Here is a 22,874-nt window from a genome sequence, read left to right on the forward strand (position 1 = left end):
TATTTGTTTGTTTATGTTAAGAGAGGTTATTGGCAGAAATTGTTTACTTCCTTAGTAGATAACCATTGTTACTCATCATTTTTTTCATATTATTTTAGTTTCAAAGCCTGTAATTTATGAGACAAGCGTAGAATCAACGAGTAGAGACCATTGAGTAGGGTCAGATAAACGACCAGAGTCCGTTACCTAATGAGTACTGGGATTATACCCCCTAGTAGTGTTAGTTCGTCCAAGTAGTATTATGGATTTTGTACTGAGTGTTAGGACTTTTGTTAAAGTGAGAAATTTTGTATAGTTTTGTATTTTGTTTATTCTTCCATATTCTGATCTATCATATATATATATATATAGGGTCCCGTTCAGCAACAAACATTTTGGCAAAACATTTTTCAAAACATGAGTTAGAGGTTTTGGAATGGACTAATTTTTGGTGAGGATGATCTCTACGGTGAGGAGATCATCCTCACCAAAAATCAGCCCATTCCAAAACTTGTAGCCCCATGTTTACAAGTAAAAAAATCATGAACCGTCCATTTTTTGTAAACCATTTTTGATGGGTTAGAAGTTTTGAAATGGGCTGATTTTTGGTGATGATAATCTCCTCACCGTAGAGATCATCCTCACCAAAAATCAGCCAATTCCAAAACCTCTAACCCGTATTTTGAAAAATGTTTTGCCAAAATGTTTGTTGTTGAACATTTCCCATATATATATATAAACTTCCGTTAGTATTATATTTTGTATGTATATATGTTGGATATAATGTATATTGTTTATCAGATACAGCAGGTATTCAGTGCCTTGAAATGTTAACATAAACAGAGGAAACCATGCCGAAATTTTGAGACGCCACCTAGTATCTCAAGATTTGACATGAGATTTTGTGTTAGTGTTTCGAAGATGCCACAATATCATTTTAAGGATATACATGATGAGATGGGTGTATTGACTCCTCCAAACAATTACCTTGCACTTGGTCTACTTAACTCGGATCAATTACATACTTTCACAACTATCATGGATAGAATTAATAACAACAAGAGCGGTGTATTTTTTGTTGCTGGTCCAGGCAATACTGGAAAAATATTTGTATATCGCGTTTTACTTCCTTAAGTACATTTAACAAAAGATATTACTTTAACTACTACAACCTTAGGTGTAACGGCTAATATAATACCTAGGGGACGCACAACACATTCCAGATTTAAAAGTCTATTTATTCTTAATCACTCAAACATTTGTGGTATTTACAAACAAAGTAGTCTCGCAGAATTAATACATGTCTCAAAATTGATTATTTGGGATAAAGCTCAAATGTCAAAGAAATTAGTAATTGAGTTATTTGAAATGACTCTACAAGATATAACGAGTTCATCATTACCTTTCGGAGGAAAGGTTGTGATGTTTGGCAAAGATTTCAGACAAGTTCTTCATGTTGTACGCCGGGCTACATGAACACAAGTTGTGGATTTATGTTTGGTTAAATCATACGTATGGAAAAAAGATAGAAAAACTTTTTATACGAATAAATATGCAAGCTAAGAGTGATACTGATTTTTATAATCTATTATTACGTATTGGTAATGGTACCAAGGAATGGGTTTTTTAAGATGTTGTCAAATTTTCAAATGACATATTAATAAAGTATAAGGAAGAAGAATTTATCAAAATCTATACTCATAGAAGTGATCTATCTATTACTTAATGAAAATGGACATTATTTTCAGTATGTGACAGAAAGAGCATTATTGACTACAAAAAACGATTATGTTGATGATTTAAATGACTTGATTATTAAAAGATTCTTAGGAGAAAAAATTTATTATTATAGTTTTGATTCAGCTGTGGATGAGACAAACAACAACTACCGGCTGAAGATTTTAAATAGTCTATCACCTAATGGACTTCCCCCACATAAGTTGATGTTAAAACTCAATTTTCCTATCATGCTTCTAAGAAATTTAGACCCTCCAAATGGACTTTGTAATAGAACGTGTCTTATTTGTTGTGGTTTCAAAAAAAATATCATACATGTAGAAATCACAGTTGGTCGGTATATTGAAATTACCTAGAATTCTAATGTATCCCACTGAAAATAACGAATATCCTTTCACATTTAAGATAAGGCAATTTCCTGTAAGAGTAGCCTGTGCAATGACTATAAATATAGCATAAAGGCAAATTATACCAAATATTGATATATATTTACTAGAACCTATTTTCTCATATGGACAACTATACGTATCAACGTCAAGAGAGGTCTCAAAGTTAACAACAAAATTTATAATTAAGCCAATTTTCGACTATAATGAGCCTGGCTATACCAAAAATATTGTATACAATGAAATTTTTGAGTATGTCATTAACTTACCAACCATAGTTTAATAACATTGTTTTAATATTTAATTTATCCATTGTGTAGATTTATTCTAATTTTTATAATATTTATTGACTAAATTTTTTTATATTTGTAGAAAATAATTTACAAAATAAAAATAAGTAGATTGAGTCAGACTATCAATATATTTCTTCTTTGAATCATAATTATACAAATTGAACTTTAAAATGTCGTCTTGCACATAAAGGGGGGGAATATGTCTATAATAGGAAAAGTGATCTGGATCAGTCATGAAATTAATTTTCGTAGATGAAGAGGTTAGTAATATCTATATTTTTCTTATTAAAAATAATGAATAAATATTTTTTTTATAAATTTATATTAATATTTTTTTGTATGCATTTGATAAGGCTATTAAATACAAATTGTTCTAATCAACGAATCAATTAAATTATTTGAACCAAATCTAAAATGTAATTCATTTTATTATATTTCTAATGAAATTATCAAAGAAGCTGCATCGAAGTATAATATAGAAAATACAAAGTATGAGATCATACTGACAAGAGAAGTAGATTAGATGAATTTGAATATACGACAATGAGTATATATATCATTAAGTACAATTTTGTAACCTTAGACTTATTGTCAAATTATGCATTATTAGATCAGCCACTGATACGTAATAATTTAATTATATAATTAAGAACATTAATTTTATAATTATTTAATTATTATCATTATTAATACAAATAAAATAAAATTATAATAGATATTAATTTTTTCTTATTATAAATATAGTAACTGTCATAATTGTAGTTGATGCATCTATTAGTATAATTAGAAAAAAGAAGGAATGGAGATTTTTCGACATCAAATCACATTAATAGATTCATCGTAAGTAAATATATTTTCTAAAATTATTATTATTTATTTATCTTAAATTGATTTATTACTAAAATATTTTTCTAATTTTAATAAGTTCGTCGTCCCCAATACATTTGACATTATAGGCTAATTTAACCAAAACTATTAGTGAAAAATTCAGTCAAATTGTTAAAAGATATCCTATAATAATTGCAACATCTTTGTAAATACAATCATTTAGAGGTACGAATTTTAATATATTTTATTTAAAAAATTTTAATGTTAAAAAATCTCATTTTAATTCTTATATTTAATTGATATTATCTCTCACCATCTTATTTTTTTCCTTTACAAGATTTACTATTTCTTCTACTACAAATTTAATATTAAAGATCAATCCTTCAAATGAAGAAGTCCATAAATTGAGAGAATGATATAAAATATTTCTATACTTTTTAATTTTTATTTTAATATGTAAATATTAGAAAAATTAGATAATTCTTTTTAAATTTTTGTATTTCAACTTTAACATCAAAATCACTACTTAAATTAAAATTAAGTTCTTAGTTTCAAATCTAGGGTTCATAATTGAAGTAAATACTAAGTTATGTAGAATAATTTTTTAATATTTATTAAATTTATAATTTATTTGTGTAACATTGTTATTATTCAAATTCAAATTTAAAAGTTCTTTAATTTGAGCTAATTACATACAAAATTCGGTCGATATAACATATTTTCATTTAGAATAATTTTTTGTAATTTCGACAAAACTTTGAGAATAATCACAAATATTAGATTCATTATTCAATCATTTTCTTTTAGTTGTGTTTCATTATTTGTCTTATAAAAATCTTTTTATTGAATTTTTGTAACGAACCACGTGTTGTAAATTATAATAGGTGAAATTCTATCGATGTGACACATCTAATGATAAGCTAGTGGGTGGTAAGCCAAATAATACACAATATTCATTAAATTATTCATATTTAATATGTGATACTGTTATAATACTAATAATTTCTCTAATATTTTTAAAAATATTATTTATATATTGAATCCCATCTTATACTAGTAGGGCCTGTGTCGATTGACTTTTCTAAGTGCATTTGACTCTTACAAGGAGTCAGAAGCACGTTAAGGGTGTTTGGATAAATAGCTCTCGGAGAGAACTACTTTACTTTGGAGTCATTTTGGTATTTTTTCACAAAATACCAATATTGCTACTTCTCTAAACTACTCTTGCGCGGAGCCACAAAACACTATGAAAATAATGGGATTGAAACAAGTATGCCATTCATAAATTTTGAAAATTACAAGCATACCCTTAAAAAGGCAATTGGAATAATATTATATTACTATTTATTGATGTGGTAGCTGCCTTTTGGTGTAGCGTTTGAGACAAGTATGCCCCTCATAAATTTTGAAAATTACAAGCATACCCTCAAAAATGCAATTACAATAATATTATATTACTATCCATTGATGTGGGGGTAGCATTTTGGTGTAGCATTTGGGACAAGTATGTACTTCATAAATTTTGAAAATTACAAACATACCCTCAAAAATGCAATTTATAATATTATATTACTATTCATTGATGTGGTGGTAGCCTTTTAATGTAGCATTTGGATTTGTAACTCCTCCAAGTATTCACTTAATGATTTATCCATGAGGATTCCAATTGTAAAACCCTTAATTTTTTATTCATATATTGAAAAAGAAAAAATAGTAGAATTTTGAGAAAATACTGAAGGTGGGATTTAGGATAAAATTGTAGGATTCTATTTTGGTCATTTTTAATGAAATCTGACTTTACCATACTTTATCTTTTAAGCACGCTCAAATGTGAATCTGAACAGAAAAATTATAAAATCCTCGATTATCGAGGCGGATCAGGCTAAAATAATGATTTTTTGCTAAAACAATAATTTTTAAAATTTGATCATACCATTGAATTCATAACGAAAAATTATAGAAAATAGACTATTTATCTGTCATTTTTAGAGATCAAAAAGTCGAATTATCGTTAAAAACGAAAATGACGTCAATTTTAGGATCACATCAGACCAAAAATGTAAATTTTTGTTAGAGATAGAATTTATAAAAATCGATCACACCATACATCCAAAATAAAAAGTTAGACGAAATAGAGTATTCATTCGTCACTTTTGGAGTCCGGATGGTCAAGTTATCGTCGAACGAAATAATAGGTAAAATACTGATTCGTCCCAAAATTTATATAAATAAATTTCTTTTTAATTTTTTTTATTCATCATCGTCCCCAACTCATCCAAAACAACCATGACATTTAAATGAATTTTTTTTACCGATCTTCAACGCCAAATTCACTACAAACGGTTCGTTTTCAACGATCAACGTAGAGGAAAAAAAGGTCTGTAGTCTCGACATCTACAAAATCCACCCAAGATCTCTTCGTTTCATCTTCTCTTTCACACCGTATTTTCAAAAATTAGTCGTATATATATATATATACGGGAATTTCGAAACTTTGACCTCGAATTTCGCTTATTTCGGGGTCAAACTGTCTTCCGTCGCAGAATGAAAAAATGATAACGACGTCGAGATCTTTGAAACTACCTGGTCAAATTAAAAAATCAGCCGCTTTAAAGTTCGGTCCGTCTCAATTTCTACGCCAATTATCTCGATTTTCGTACACACGCTTCGATCATCTCGCACAGAGATAGTAAGGAACTCTTAATTTCTATTAGTAATCGTACATTGTGAAAATTACATTTAGAATTTAATTAAAAATTTGTGATGTATTTTCAAAAATATAGAATTCAATTGATTATTTCAAATTCACACTAGAACTTACATATTTGTTATGTTTAATTGTATTTTATAACAAATTATACATAGGTAGGATATTTCACCGGATTATTTCCATCAGTTAGGTCATGTGCACCACTCGGACCCCGTTTTGATATAAGTTTTGTATTTTTTTAATGTTATTGAAAAAAATGAATTTCATTAATTAAAAAATTATTTAATATTCAGTGAACTCATATTGATTTGATGAATATTAGAAAGTGAATATATATTTTTCGAAAGATTGATAACTGCGAAAATTGAAAAAAAAAAAGGAAAAGGGGAAGAAATGGTAGAATATCAGAATCACACCCAAGGGGTGATGTCTGCATTTTATATTCGAAAAAATGGGGTGTTACACCCCGTGCACGTGCCAAATTTGACCTGTGATCAACTGGGATAGTGGTGTGGTAGCAGTGCTACACATGACAGGTTCCATAAGCTGACACGTGGCTATGGGGGGAGGAAATACGGCTAAAGAGTGATGTCTACATTTTACATTGTAATGTTGTATGTAGGTTGGTGAAGAGATATTCAGGGATAATGATTGGTTGCATGTTTATTTAAATTCTGTTAGCGCGAGGCGTTGTTTACGTTTCCGTTCTGTTATTTATTTTAGGCCGGGTAGTCACAATTGCATGGTAGGAAACTGGATATCCATTCTCAATCTTGTATTGTTAATTTCTCTTTTGTTTTCAAATAAAAATAATATATATATATATAACTATTTTGTGAACTGTTAAAGAGTTTGTGAATGCCTGAAGGGATAGTACTTCATATCATCTGGAATGGTGTACTATCTTGGGATGCACAGTAGGAACCGCCAAGCTCATATGTAATATGTGACGCGTATAAGAGTGGAGTCACAATTGAAATATGAGTTTATTCCTCTTTATCTTTACCAATGAATTTATAATGTAAAGATGATCGTATACGAATGAATTGGATATTTGGGAATCACATGCACGCTTTATAGGCATAGACAAATATGATTAGTTAATGATCACTAACAATTTATATAGTCGAATGTTTTGACACATTGAAAAGAAACTCATTGCTTACGATTTCGTCAAACGACCAGCCTGAGCCAGATAAATGATCAACCTAGTGTGGTAAGTGCAGCAACCAACCACAAAATCAAGAACTAAAGGCAGTAAGAAATTGTAACATCATGTCCCGACTGGGAGTAATCCAATCATGAATCCCAACTCTCTAATTCCACTACTCCACCATTATGTATTATGTATTTATTACTTTATTTCGATATATAAAATGAAATGCATGTTTAATGTTTCCATTTGATCAATTAGATTTGTATAAAAAAATGTTATAATAAGTATTGTTGATGAATGTAATGTGAGTTTTAAAATGTTTAGTTACTCATCACTGGTTATATGTACTAGTTAATCGTAGTTTCTTTTATAAAACTTTGCATATGTTAAAATGATTTAGTATGGTTATTCGGTCATGTTAGAAGAGGTTATTAGTAGAAATTGTTTGTTTTCCTATTGGGTAACCATTGTTACTCACCCTTTCCTTCCTTATTTTTTTTAGTTTCAGATTCAGAACGTGGCGATGCAGGTATAAAACACAAATGAGGATTATCTGATGTGTCAGATAGACAACTAGAGTCCATCACCTGGTGAGTATTGGGGTTATATTCGATTTGTCCAAGAGTATTATAGATTTGTGTTAAGCGTTAGGACTTTTGTTAGAGTGAGGAATTTTTGTATAATCCTAAATATAAATTTCTTCTTTCCACACTCTGATTTATCATACGTTATTAGATGTATATAGGTTTCCGCTTGTATTATATTTTTTATGTATATATGTAGGATAATGTATGTCGTTTATCAGGTGCAGGTTGAACGCCTTGGAATGTTAACATAAACAAATGAGACCATGCCGAAATTTCGAGGTGTCATCTAGTGCCTCGATATCTGACATGGGGTTTTGTGTTAAGGTATGGCGAGGCGCCTTGGTTGAAAGTTTCTTCTTGCAAAATTGATGTGAATAATTACATACAACTTTCCTATCCATTGATGTGGTGAAAGCTTCTTCATATTGTAGACACCCCATTTTTGCATCCGCCTAATTAATCAACTCGTCAACCAGATCGCAACGGTTCCCAATGATGGATGATTATTCCAATACTTTATTTTGTTACCAGATATGTTTCAGAAATTCGTATGAGGTATCTCGAGTTGAAAACTTTAGAAACCACGCTACGTTAGGAAAATACGACCCTAGAAACATAGAAATCATCATCTTGTAGACCAAAAAGAAGTTTCACGATAAAAATCACTAAAAATGACCAAATTATCAAAATACCCCTAACATCAAAACAACCCTAGAGCCTACGTTACGATTAGGAAAACTCATTCAAACACATAAAGTAACAAATCGAAACCAAATAAATCATTTCGTCAATTTTCACAAAATTCGATAAAATTACGAAAATGCCCCTCATAAAGTTCACCACCATTTCATACAAAAAATTCATAAATGACAAAAACCAATATTCCCATTGAATTCCTTATGAAAAACTGATTCCAAAACATCCTGGAATATTGAAAAACGACTTAAAACGTAAAAAATCCTCTCCGAGGGCAAAACGATAATTTCATAAATTTAATAATTAAAATTTTCGAAATAAATAAATAAAATATTAAATAATGTAAAGTGAAACATTAATAAAATTAATTTAAAAATTTAAACTAAAAAATCGATCAATCAGGCTTTCAGGCAAAATTGTTGATGGTTGCTAGGATATTTATTTAAGGACCCTTCCATCTGGGGGCCCAAAGAATTAAAGATATAATAAAAGGGGGTTCTCCAAAAATTAAAGTCAATCAAGTAAGACTAAAGTCAATCAAGTAAGACTAAAGTCAAGATATTAAAAGCCAATCAAGAAATACTAAAGTCAAAGTCAAAGTCAATCTCATAAGAATAAAGTCAAAACCCTAAATCAAAATTCTAATATAAACTAATCAAGTAAATCTCATAAGACTAAAGTCAAAACCCTAATATAAACTAATCAAATTAATCTCATAAGATTAAAGTCAAAACCCTAAATTAAAATTCTAAAGACTAAGTCAATCTCATAAGACCAAAGTCAAAACCTAATTAAAACTCTAAAAGAAACCTTAATCAAACCCTAATGCTTCTAAAAAACTTTATAAATAGGAGCCTCCACACCCTATTTTCGTATCAAAGAAAAAACCCTAGAAAAAATAGGTGAAGAAGCCTCCACAACCTCCCCAAAACCCTAATTTTGAAGCCTCAACTCCTTATCTAACACCCATACTTCGATTTTAGCCTAAAAAATACCTAAAAGCCTTTCAAAAACACCCCAAAATTCATAACAAATTCGAAGCATCCAGATCCAAGAAGGAGATACCTTGCCTCGGAGATCAAAAATTAGATCCGGAGATAGAACGAAACAAGGAGTAGGGTACAAGGAGCAGTTTCACCAGATCTGAGGGAATAAAACCTTTACATATCGAAGGTAACATTTCTGTTATTTTTTATCTAGGTTTTGTCATTAGCAATGTAGTCTTATTTGGGATAAGTAGAGACTGGCATTGGCCGGACGGGGTTGGTGCCTAACACCTTCCAACTCCGTAATGTGATCCCCGGATTCAATTTTTCTTAAGTAGATTAGTTTTTTATCCGTTTTAGAGTCAGTTTGGTTCCTAGACCATAATAACTAGGTGGCGACTCTCAAACCTCAAGGGTCAAAAGCGGATCCACGCACCCCGCGGATCGAGAGCGCTTTCACATATTTTTAGTGGTTGTATATATTTGCTCACAATATTTTTCATTTGTTTATAATTGTTATGTGTTTATATAAGTTTTATGGATAAAAATAGTAATTACTTTTATTTTTTTTTAGTATAATTTATTGAGTTATATGTTAAAAATAGTAACTGATACTTATAAGGGTATTCTGATCATTTTAATAGAATTCAGAGTAGTTTTCAAATACAAAACTTTATCAAAAGTACTTCTCAGAACCTGCATCCAAACGTACAATAATTATCCTATTCCAAACAGTACTTCAAAAAGTACTTCTAGGAGTACTTATGTTTTAAGTACTTGTGGCTCTTATCCATACAAACACTTAAATTTTAAATATGTGCCGCATAATAAATATGTAATAATTCTTTTAAAATTAATTCGTCAAATAAAACATATTTAAGGTAAGTTACGACATGATTATTACTACTATAATTATCTAATGTAATTGTAAATATTTTATTAGTAATTTCATAATGTAATAAAATATTTTGCAAATCTTCAAAACTTACTAAGTCGGTATGTTTTGTATTTAATAAATAAAAAAATATAATTCTTTTATGCAAAATTTAATTTTCATCTATAAAATGTGCCATAACACACATTTATTGTATACCTTGAATTGAAGTCCATAAATAAAAAAATAAAACATATTTTGCTAGGTGCATTTTATAATAAAATTTCTATTTCTATTTTGTTAATTTAAAATATTTTCATTACATCTCTTGTCAATGTATTTCTAAAAATACTTTCAAAACTAAGAAAATACATTTTTTTAAATAAATTCTTTATAATGTATTTTTTAATTACTAAAAATGATATTTCTTCGATAATAAAAATTTAACGGTTTTCCATCGTACTCTTTCGACATCAGATGACCATGTGCTTATTTTACCATTAATTGATTGACTAAGTAGATTTTAAGTTATATCGGATTGTTCTTTTCTTGAACACGTATTTTTTATGTGTTTATTCAATGTGCTCATTCCAATAAATATACTAGAATAAATTAAAATTTTACCACAATAATTATATTTTACATTTTCCGTTTTACTTCCGTTTGGGTTCATAACATTCATTAATATAAAATGTTGCTTTGCTTCAAATCAAAATCTTTTCGATTTTTTTTGGGAGAATAAGATTAAAGGGTTTTGACTCATTACTAGCCCCACATAAGTAAATGAATTAAAATCAATATTAAAATTTTGAGGATCATCACAATTTTGAAAATCAGCAATATTAATATTTTGAGGATCCATTATATAAAATTAACACTAAAATAATATTAAAATAAAAATTAATAGAGGTTGATTAGACTCCATTTGAAAGTAGAGAAAAAATAAAAAAGAGGAGGAGAAGGCATTACTATTAATATGAAGAAAAAAATTAGAACCACTATACTTTAATGTTAAAAATTCTTATTTTGATTGGTTGATCATGCTATGTGTCGATTTGATCAATTGATATTGTCACATAGAAGAAATTCTTGATCACTTGATGATAACTTGGTTTTGAGCACTTGATGATGATTTCATCACTTTGAAGATAATTTGATCTTGATCTTGCTACGTAGAAGAATCTTGATTGTTTGATCATTAAATTAATTGAGAATAAATATCAATTTAATGGAGACCTTAGAGAATTTACTATAAAATTATGAAAATAAATTAAAGAAATTGAGAGAATTTAGAGTAGTAAATTATGAAAATAATTTTGGTATGTTTATAAATAAATAAAAACTCAATATTTCCTCTTAGCCCCATCCCAACGGATTAAAAATGATAATAAATCCATTGGGGGGGGGGGGGTTAAAAAACTTTCAATTTTTTTTACCATTTTTCAAAAAATCCGGGCTGGGTTTCAGGTTGGCCATTGAGGAGGGGGGGGGGGGACAATTGAACTCGAACTGATTTTTATTGGATTTAAGTCTAGGTTTGGTTCTTATTTTCAGGTTGGTTTTTGGTCTGGGTTTCGGGTCACATGTAAAATGTACATCTCTAGTCTTAAGTTCGATTTCCCTTGAAAAACAAATAAATAAAAGACTAATGAGAAAGGGACTCGAAATTCAATCGCTTGACGTGACTTATGGATAGAAATCATAGAATTTTTTTTCGGTATACACAAGGTACAAATCTATGGTTTTGTCATTTGTGCACATGCCACACTAAGCGAGAGAATTTCAACTCAATTTATTGTGACTAAAAAAAATGTTAATGATTTTCTAATGCCTCTATCTGACATACGCCCCCATCATAGAATTGTAGATCATTTGCCACAAGATGCACATTATCATAAATCTTTTCTTGTGTATCTCGAGGCTAATGATTTATGGTTTTGTGATGCTGGCATATGTGAGAGAGGAGCATCATATTATCACAACTCAAAAAAAAAAAAAAGAGAGTGATGCTAAATGGACACTATATTTTGTCAATGCCCCTTTCTCCCTCCTGTTCACAGTGAAAAAAGTAAACTTTATGATTTGATTACCTTGTGACATTCAAAAACATGATATAATGCAATGGAGTTGTAGAGAATAAAATTATATGGACTTTAAAAAAATAGTTACTTTTCACCATTGAATTTTATTTTTAAATTTGGATGCTTGATGGTTGTCCATTTTCAGCACGTTGGATCAAGATTGAAAAATAATATTTTTTTAATTTCTTTTTTCTAAATATGAATAGTTTTATGAAATCTAAAATGTTGTGTTGTTGAATTGTTAATGTGATAATCAATGTTGGCCCAATGACCCTTTTTAAGATTTGAAATGTAAAAAAAATAAATATGTGACAGTGGGCAAGAGAGAAACTCTCTCTTTCTCTCTCTTGTTGATGTCATTCACGCGACATGTCAAATGTTTATTAGGTTGCGAGCCAACACGTTAGAGGGCATCTAGTGTGTGCACCAAAAACTAGAGAGCGATTTTGTTGGTGGGCATATTGTTGACACATAATGACCGCGCAATTTTATTGGAGGATTGCTTGGAATTTTTTTGTAGCAGTGCCTCCATCTTAATTTTTTTAACAATCCTTATACTCTTTATTGATTAAATACAAATCCAAACACCGCCATTTTCAATTGAAATAGCAAAACACTTGTCTTACTAATGTGGTAAGATTTTAATCCTTACTAAGGGTCGTTTTACTCATATGGATAATCACATCACCAGTCCAACACTACCATTGCCCTCTAAGTTTCATAAAAACTCAGATAAAAAAAATAAAATTCAAGAAACAATATTTTTTTTTGAGCTTGATCCAATTTTTTGAAAATTGATGGTTACCAAACTTTCAAATAACTCTCAAACTTAAAATTGAAATATAATAGTGAAAAATGACTATTTTTTTGGGATTTGTGTTTTCAAAGTTCATATACTTTTGTCCACTACAATATTGAAGCATCCGATCATGTTTTTGGATGCCACAAGGAGAGCCCAAGGTTACTTTGACACAATAAAGTATTTTAGAAAAGCCATTTTCCTACTAACTTGGTAAAATTTGAAATCTTACTAATGATCGTTGAGCTCAATTGAATTATAAAATTGGCAAATCTAATACCAAGGTTTTTCATTATGAAAAAAAAATCAAAAAAGTAATTCATGTAAAACAAATTATGCTTTTTTGATGAAAATGATTTCCTTGAAAATTCAAATAAAAAAATGAAAAAAAAAAATGAAAGAAAAATATTTTTCTAATTAACCTGCAAAAATAAAAGGAGGTGTTTCGACTTTTTACTATGAGAGACATTTTAAGATAGGTGTTATTGGCACCCAAACTTTTGCTTATTACACCCCAATTAAAAATAAAGAAAATAATTGAATGGTTGAGAATAAGTAAAAGTTGAGGTGCCAGTAGAAACTCTTATTTTTTTCTTAGATTCTTTTGTCTTAGGTTTAAGATTTTATATGAACCTTTTTTTTAATTGTAAAAAATTATTGAAATTATTTGAAAAAGTACTATAATATGTTATTTTGTTGAGACTGTAATTAGAGGCAAACCTTAGTAATAAATAAAGAAAATGGGTGAATGGTTGAGAATAAGTAAAAGTTGAGGTGCCAATAGAAACACTAATTTATTTTTTCTTAGATTCTTTTGTTTTAGATTTAGGATTTTATATGAACATTTTTTAATTGTAAAAAGCTACTAAAATTGTTTGAATGAGTGCTATAGTATGTTATTATGATGAGATTGTTATTTGAGGTAAACCTTAGTAATATTTGAAGAGTGTGTTTTGATCTTTAATTGGGGTGTGATAATTAATTTAAGTAATTGGAATGTAATAAGTAAAAGTTGGGGTGTCAGTAGCCCCTCCCTTAAAATATCTCTCATAGTAAAAAGTTGAAACACCTCTTTTTTTTTATTGTTGTAGGTTAATTAGAAAAATATTTTTTATTCATTATTATTATTTTTATTTGAATTTTTTGAAAAAATTATTTTCATTAAAAAAATATATAATTTTTTTTCATAATTTTTTTATTTATTTATTTTCTTTTAAGGATCATGAACTTTTGTTTTGGATTACCAATATGATAATCCATTTGAGCTCAATGATCCTTAGTAAGATTTCAAATCTTACTAAGTTAGTAAGAAAAATGTTTCTCTGAAATATTTTACTATTTTCGACTAATCTTGGGCTCACCTTATGGCATCCAAAAACATGATCGGATGCTTCAATATTGTCGATGATAAAATTATATGAATTTTGAAAAAATAAATTCCTAAAAAAATTATTTTTCACAATTGTATTTCAATTTTAAGTTTGGGAGTTATTTGAAAGTTCGATAATTTTCAAAAACTTATATCAAGCTCAAAAGAAAATTATTTTTTGAATTTTATTTTTTTAATCTGAGTCTTTCGATGAAAGATAAGTGATTTGTTATTTCAATTGAAAATGTCGGTGTTTGAATTTGAATTTAAATAATAAAGAATATAAGGAATCTAATAAAACAATCCAAAGTGATGTGGTCACTTCCACGAGCAAGCATTTTATATTCGTTGTTCTAAAATAGATAATTACATGTCGTGCCATTGGTGAAGTGAGCAAGGACACGTGTATCTTATTGACGTTCGGTAAGATGAATCAGCTACATGAGATTATTTAATAAAATGCCTCGAGAAGTGTAGAATCGATTATTATTATTTTGTTTTGGTTCTTTTGGAGAAATTGAAACCTTGAAGCCAGTCAAAATGTCAAACTAATAGACCACAAACAATGTCACCAATAAAAGGAGGAAACACAAACTCTCCACTATAATCAGATGCAACGATGTCTTACTCTGCTTCTTCGACTCTCTTCAGTCCCAACTTCTCAAACCCATTTCAATCCAAGAAAACGAAACTACTCCACATGAATTCACAGAGTTTAAGCTTCCTAACCCAGAAAGAAAATTCCAAGGGAAACTCTTTCACCCAGAAAAATCATGTATTTACGGGAATACCCTTGCTATCAGAACGGAGTCGAGGACTCAGATACAATAAGGTGAGTGATTCGAGATTTGCTTCTCATTTGTAGATTATGGGTTCGTTTTTGAATGCTTTGGTGTATAGTATAGGTGGGTGCCCAAAAAGAGCATTCTTTAGGAGAAGAAGCCAAATCGCTTGGTTCTGACGCAACAGCACAAGAGGTTTTTGCTTGGTCTTCTGTAATTTTTCCGTACGTTCTGACTGCCCATTTTAATTTTATTATACAACAACTAGATGTGTTGTTTTACTTATTTTTCACTATTTTTGGCTAGATAGTGAAAATCCCAAATTTTTTTTCTTTTTTTTTAAATTTGTATATAATTTTAATTAATGGGTATTTATTACATTGTCCATGGTAAGGCATTTGGCTAAATTTTGTAGGTTCTCTGCACTTCATAGTACTTTTCATCATCTGAATTATGGAATTAGAAGGAACTGAATTCAACGCAGAAAATCTTTTATGAATAAAATTTACAGATTTTATATAATTTTTTTTTCCTTCCATCAAGTTGAACATGAAATGCCCGTTTTTATTTTTTATTTTTTTTATAATGAATTTCTTGAAATAGAAGTATCACCTATCCAGATCAAGGCTTTGAGATTTATGGCCAATTTTGTTGAGTGTATATTTTCCTCTACTCTTGGGTGTGTCATACCCCATTTAATCCCTGTGACCCTCTTATATTCATAGTTCTCTTCTCCAACAGATCGGTCTTTTTTGGAGTAGTTGATTGGATAGCAAATTTTGATTGCCATTATCCCTCCAGAAAAAGATATATTTTATAAAACATTTTTCAACCAAAAATGTTTATTATTTTTGGGTGTCAAGAGGGTAAATCCAAACTGCCACTTATAAATTTTCAACACCAATTAGTAGTTTATGGTTAACAATGTGTTGTTTTTGAGTGCTTATTTAATGAAATTTTAGGTTTTTATTCCCTGCTTTGGGAGGTTTACTATTTGGGTATGATATCGGTGCCACATCCGGAGCTACCATATCTTTGCAGGTACCAAATTTTCTTAAGGGCTCTTTTTTTTTTTTCTTTTGTATAATTTTCATTTTGGCCTTGCTTGGTACACTATGAATCATTTGCATTGTGTAACCAAGCACCAGTAAAATTGATTTCAGAAAATTATTTGCATTTGCAAATGATTTGTAACATACCAATCAGGTCCTTAGATTCACCACTTCTAGTGAAGTGTACTTACAATATCACTTCATTTAATCGAGGAACTACTCATATATTATTTAATATGATTTTGTGGTTTTGATTGTTTGCTCAGTCCCCTGATCTTAGTGGCACAACATGGTTCAACCTTTCATCAATACAACTTGGTCTTGTGGTATAGTTCATACTTGAGTGCTTTTGCACCCATAATTGAAACCTTTGTGTTCTATTTTCGACAGATAGATGGATTTTGCCTAATTTATTTTCTTTGGTTTGTCTCAAATGTAGGTTAGTGGTTCCCTTTATGGAGCTCTTCTTGGTTCCCTCCTCGTCTACCCAATTGCAGATTTCCTTGGTACATATTCTATTTTTTTGCATCCTTCCCTATAATTGTTTTGCTTCTAGTCCAACCTCATGAATTTTTTTGGTAAAGGGAGGAGACGTGAACTTATCATAGCGTCCATGCTATATTTTTTTGGCGGTTTGATCACTGGATCTGCTCCGGACCTCAGTGTTCTCATCATTGGACGCCTTCTCTATGGCCTTGGAATAGGGTTGGTGAGAATCTTTGAAACTATTCTCACCATATTTGTTAGCTATTTTTGGTAAGGTTGGTGAGAAATAATTTGGTTCGCACAGGCCATGCATGGAGCTCCCCTTTATATCGCAGAGACTGCCCCATCTCAGATTCGTGGAACGCTTATATCTTTAAAGGAACTCATGATAGTTCTTGGGATATTGGTACTTCTTTTTATAAATGAACAAAGAAAAGTGATAGATTTTCTGTTCAATTCAATTCATATTGTGGAACTTGTTGGATTAGAAATATGCATTTTTTGTGCAGTTGGGTTACCTTGTTGGAAGTATTGAGATTAATGCAGTTGGAGGGTGGCGTTACATGTACGGGTTTAGTGCCCCTATTGCAGTCATAATGGGATTAGGCATGCTGAGTCTGCCATCATCGCCACGCTGGTTACTTCTTAGAGCAGTTCAAGGTAAAGGATCTTTACAGGAATACAAAGAGAAGGCCATGCTTGCCTTAAGCAAACTGAGAGGGCGGCCTGCTGGTGACAAAGTATCTGAGAAACAGATAGAAGATACTATTGTCTCGCTGAAGTCTTCTTACGGGGAAGACGACTCCAAAGAAAGTTTCTTGGAGGTGTTTCAAGGGTCGAGTTTGAAAGCATTTGTAATTGGTGGAGGTTTGGTCCTTTTCCAGCAGGTACTTTTGACTTGGTATTCTAGGTGTTTATTGGTACTGACTAGTTCCACACAACCCACTACCAGTTGCACTCAGTCATTTAAAAACTTTCCTTTGCAATCCATTTGGATGATTACACTCCAAAAAAAAATGTTGCACTTTTCTTTTTTTTTTCAACCATGCTCACATAAATTACTGTTGGTTCAATAATTTATGTAAGAAATACTTGGTCATGTAGCAAGCATGTTTACAATTTACACAAGCAGAGAAGACGAAATCACTACATGGTGATAGGCCCTGAACCTAGGTTGAAATAAAGGTTCTAAAATGCAATTAAAAGTTACTTCTTTTTTATTTTTATTTTTTTTATGTTAGTGTGCAACCAACAACTAGTGGTGTGCAACTAGTCGGTCCTGTGTTTATTTTATCACGAATTTGATTGTTTCCCGCTTTATTCTTTTCTTTTTTTCTTTATTCTTTTACCAACTAGTTCATGAACTAAAAGAACTGAATTGAACACCTAATCATGACAGATAACAGGGCAGCCAAGTGTTCTATACTATGCAGGATCCATTCTTCAGGTTCTATTGTCTTCAAATCTGAACCTTTAAGGTGCATAAAGTTTAAAGAGTTCCACATTTACTGAATTGCTCAACTATAACTTGTTTTCTTTCCACGAACATGTTTCTAGAGTGCTGGGTTCTCAGCTGCGGCAGATGCTGCTCGTGTATCGGTTATAATTGGTGTGTTTAAGGTATGATCAATTATTCTTCTCCAAGTTTTTTTGGTATCTGAGTTACTTGAAAATTGAAGAGAAGTACCAAGCATGAATCTCTTTTTCGGAAATTTTCGGTTCTTGATTTCAGTTGATCCTTAAGGGAGTAATTGGTTTTCCATTGATCCTTCTGCAGTTACTGATGACAGGAGTAGCGGTCCTAAAAGTTGATGATCTTGGGAGACGTCCCTTACTGATTGGAGGTGTCAGTGGCATTGTATGCAGCACATCACTCTTACATGGATTTTTGTATTATGCCCGCTTCGACTTATTGATTGGTGAATAAAATGACCAAATGTTCCCTTTTTTGCTTCTGTTTGTGTGCTACAGGTAGTTTCTTTGCTCCTCCTTGCAGCTTACTATAAAGTTCTTGAGGGCTTCCCTATCGTTGCTGTAGCTGCACTACTACTATATGTTGGCTGCTACCAAGTACTGTCTTGTCTCTTACTGTTTATAGTTTCTTTACATCTCAAAGTTCTACACTAGGGGAAATTCTCCCCTACTATAATAAGAGAACTGCTGTTGGCACCCCAACTTTTACTTATTACACCCCAATTAAAAATAAAGAAAATAAGTGAATGGTTGAGAACAAGTATAAGTTGGGGTGCCAATAGAAACTCTTTAGTTTATTTTTATTTTTCTATTTTTCTATTTTTGGGTTTAAGATTTTATATGAGCCTAATCATAACTGCAAACAACTACTGAAATTGTTTGAACGAGTGTTAGAATGTGTTTTGATGTTGAGATTATTATTTGAGCCCAACCTTAGTAATGTTTGAAAGAGTGTGTTTTTAATCTGTGTTAAATAATTTAAGAAATTGGGATGTAATAAGTAAAAGTTGGGGTGCCAATAGCATCTCTATATAATAATACAGGATGATTATTTCTATTTTTATTACCATATATTAATGTCAGTCCTTGTATCAGAACAAGTTGTAAAAATAGATATTGTTTGTCACTCGTAAAGCTTTCTTCCTTTCTCCACATAATTGAGGTGAAAGTTACTTGGGTGACAGTTTTCTGTTATTTAATTGGCTTTTTCACAGATATCTTTTGGCCCAATTAGTTGGCTAATGGTGTCGGAGATATTCCCACTTCGAACAAGAGGGCGTGGAATTAGTCTTGCGGTTCTTACCAACTTCGGCTCAAATGCCGTTGTTACTTTTGCTTTCTCCCCGTTGAAGGTATGAATTCAATTCCAATAAAATCTCTTACCTTCAAAACAAGTTCCTCCTCAGTTAAACTATATATTTGTGACTTCGTGACCTGAATTAAGATTCATTAATTCTACAGGAGTTACTGGGGACAGAGAACCTTTTCCTCCTTTTTGCAGGTATTGCGTTAATATCTCTTTTGTTCGTAGTCTTTTTCGTTCCAGAGACAAAAGGTTTGAGTTTGGAGGACATAGAATCAAAGATTTTGAAGTGAAAGTGGAGCGAGCTTGTCAGTATCAGTTGCCAATAGCCTTCCTTCCCCCACCCCCAACAAACCTGGTTAGTCTGTAGTCTTTGTCCTTGATACATATTTGATGGCTCATCTATGTGTAACTAATTCGTTTCGAGGGGTCTGTTGTATTACTATATATTACTATGCTTCAATGTTACTGCCCAAAGGAAATAGAGGTCCACACTTAACTCTAGATTAAATTTAGGACATTTTACAAAAACAGGTGATGAAGATTTAAAAATTACTGAGACTTTCCAAAATAATTACTAAATCATGTTTTATTTATTTATACTGATTTGGTAATTAAATATATTTTTAAAACGGTTAAATTGGTACGAGGCATAACAGTGAAATATTCTAATCACCCTAAGATTGAAACACAGAGAACCTAAGTAGTGATTGATCTTGTTAACTCTTTGATGATGCATCCAAAAGCCAATCCGGGAAAAATGATATTTGACAGCTGAGATTTTCTTTTGTGTGGAACCTGTTTGAGGAGGTAAGAGGAGATGGGAGTTCTTTAATGGACAGGGATAATCAGGGTATTTCACTATTAATATTTAATTACCAAATAAGTAAGAAAAATAAAATAAAACATGATTTTGTAATTATTTTGGAGAGTGTCCTGTTCCTGCAATTTCTCAATCGTTCATTCATTAAAGATTTATGGATTGTAAGACAAAAAAAAAGAAAAAAAGGAAAAAAAAAAAGGGGGGGCAGTTGATTTATTTACAAGTCTACAAAAAAGAATAGTTAGAATGAACTTTTTGGATTGATCAACATGGTTGAGATGAGATCTTTAATTAAAAAAGGAGCAAAAATGGGCTTTTCATGGTACAGGAGATTTAAATTGGAGATTTGCACCCCGTTCTGCGTGTGCATTAAGGGTTTTTGATGGGTTGGCCCCAAACACATTGGGGTGCAGTCCCATGGTGCTTTGGACCCCCATGTGTGCACGTGGTCTAATCTCTCTCTCTCTCTCACACACACTCACACTCAAGCAAGTAGGAGAATGAAAATATTTATAATTTGATCTTAAGTTTTATATTTAACCGATGTGAGATTAAATATTTAGAGAGTTATCTCTACAACTCTTGAGAAAGAAAAGTAAAGAATTTTTGACTTGTCAATTATCACAAATAAGGAATAAGTTCTTTTAAGGTTTAACAAAAAATGAAAAAATCCTACACCAACAACACTAAAGAGAAAATAAGGTCTTAAGTTTATATCTTACTCCCAATAAAATCCAATAAATAATATTAATTATGAATCCTACAACACAAACCCCTTAATTGATAAGCATGAAATGATGAATTATCTTCAAATGGATGGAAAGAAAACAGACTTTTGGGATGCTTGGAGGTTCCTGACACAGCTGAAAACTATCAACGAATATTTGAACTCTTCGCAATTGAATTCTAATGTGAATGAAGAGTTTAAAGGCATCACTTACAACTGCACAGCTTCTTATTTTGGAATTCCAAATAACTCAGACCAGCTCTCAGGATGGATAGGATCAAACGGAATGATATCAAAGAATACTTGATTGATTGTTTTTCTTTTCTTTTTCGGGTTTTTCGTAGTCCTGGCTTTTTGGTTTTGCTTCCCATGACTACTGGGAAAGGGTTGGGCTAAGCCTCGTAACAACGTATAGAGATTATTTTACATAGGGCATCAAAGATTATTTATAGAAGTCTTCAAATTGGATTTCTTATGGCTATATAGGTTCTAGGAAAGATCATTTCGATGATTTTGCAAGTCATTCTGCCCACATGAACTAATGCTTTTAATAATTTTCCCAAATTGACATTAATTGATGAGTAAATATATGTTGGTTGACTAAGTCTCCTGCTTAGCAATTCTAAAGGATAATGAAAGGAGACACGATAAACGTGCGACATACGTGCGTATCACACATCACATGTACTTTGAGATGAGCTATTTCCCTCTCTCTTTCTCTCTTTCATTAGCCTTCCCATGCCCAACCATATTCTTTCACTCCCTCGCATTTTTCTCCTTCTCTTTCACCATATTCGTACTCCATTTCCTAGAGAAAAATGCTGAAATGACAAAAAGAATTTATTATGATTCTCACAAGTCTGATGTGGGATGTGTACATAATTATAGATGTGTTTCCTCGCAATACGAGTAAAAATCATCTATGATTATGTATGCATGTCCACGTCAGAATTGTGAGAATCACAATAAATCTTGTGTCACCTCAGCATGACTCTTTCCTAGATCCATATATGACGACTACATTTAAACTTATTAAATGTGAGATAGAATGGATCACATTCTGAGTAAAACAATCCACTCTATGTTGATCCTATTCAATATTTTAAAAATCATACTAAACCAGTGGTCTTGGACCACATTTTATAAGAAACTTAATTGGGCTAAAGAATCGTCCTTTCTCTTTATTTTTTAGTATTATCGCATAGATAAAAGTATTTAAAAAAAATATAAGTATATTTTAAAGGTTTTTTTTTTATAAATAAACATACATTGATCCAACCTAGTTGAATTAGGGTCTGATCATGGTCTGAACAATTTGACAAATATTCGATTTGATTTGATTTGATTTGATTAATTTGACTGCATATGTGCCTCAAGAATTAGTCGGATGCTCTAAGAGGTCTGGAAGCTTCGATTTGAAATAAATAAATAGATAACCCAAATATTCCATTGCTCCTCACCACCCACCCTTGACATAATTTCCAAGTAATTATTTTCTTGTGTTGTGATAGAGCCACCTAATTTTTTGTGGAGCGAAGAAAAGCTTAAAGTTTTATTATATACCTTTGTCCCACCAAAGCCATCGTTTTGCGAAAACGTTATCTCAAAGCTCGTTTGAGGCTATTATTTTTCTATCTCAAACCACTGGTAGGCTCAGAGTCCTCCACGTGGCAATCAACCAATCCAAAGTTTGTGGCCGTTAATAATTCGTAAGCAAATCCACAGCATTTGAAGCTCTCTCTAAGCT

General features: G+C 31.0%; 1 protein-coding gene across 1 annotated transcript; it reads left to right on the plus strand.

The window, feature by feature from the left end:
• The first annotated feature begins 14,988 nt into the window (after positions 1 to 14,988).
• Positions 14,989 to 20,040, plus strand: LOC147384522 (Major facilitator superfamily protein). The gene is made up of 14 exons (XM_086426305.1): positions 14,989 to 15,313; positions 15,387 to 15,487; positions 16,226 to 16,304; positions 16,582 to 16,641; positions 16,755 to 16,821; positions 16,900 to 17,024; positions 17,106 to 17,207; positions 17,311 to 17,688; positions 18,201 to 18,248; positions 18,359 to 18,421; positions 18,579 to 18,659; positions 18,773 to 18,871; positions 19,489 to 19,626; positions 19,736 to 20,040. Exons 1-14 carry the CDS (start codon positions 15,101 to 15,103, stop codon positions 19,868 to 19,870), a joined length of 1,689 nt encoding a protein of 562 aa, XP_086282431.1. The 5' UTR covers positions 14,989 to 15,100; the 3' UTR covers positions 19,871 to 20,040.
• The last annotated feature ends 2,834 nt before the right edge of the window (positions 20,041 to 22,874 follow it).

Source organism: Akebia trifoliata, chromosome 15 (assembly GCF_017979445.1).
Source record: "Akebia trifoliata isolate Shusen 1 chromosome 15, ASM1797944v1, whole genome shotgun sequence".
Classification (NCBI taxonomy): Eukaryota; Viridiplantae; Streptophyta; class Magnoliopsida; order Ranunculales; family Lardizabalaceae; genus Akebia; species Akebia trifoliata.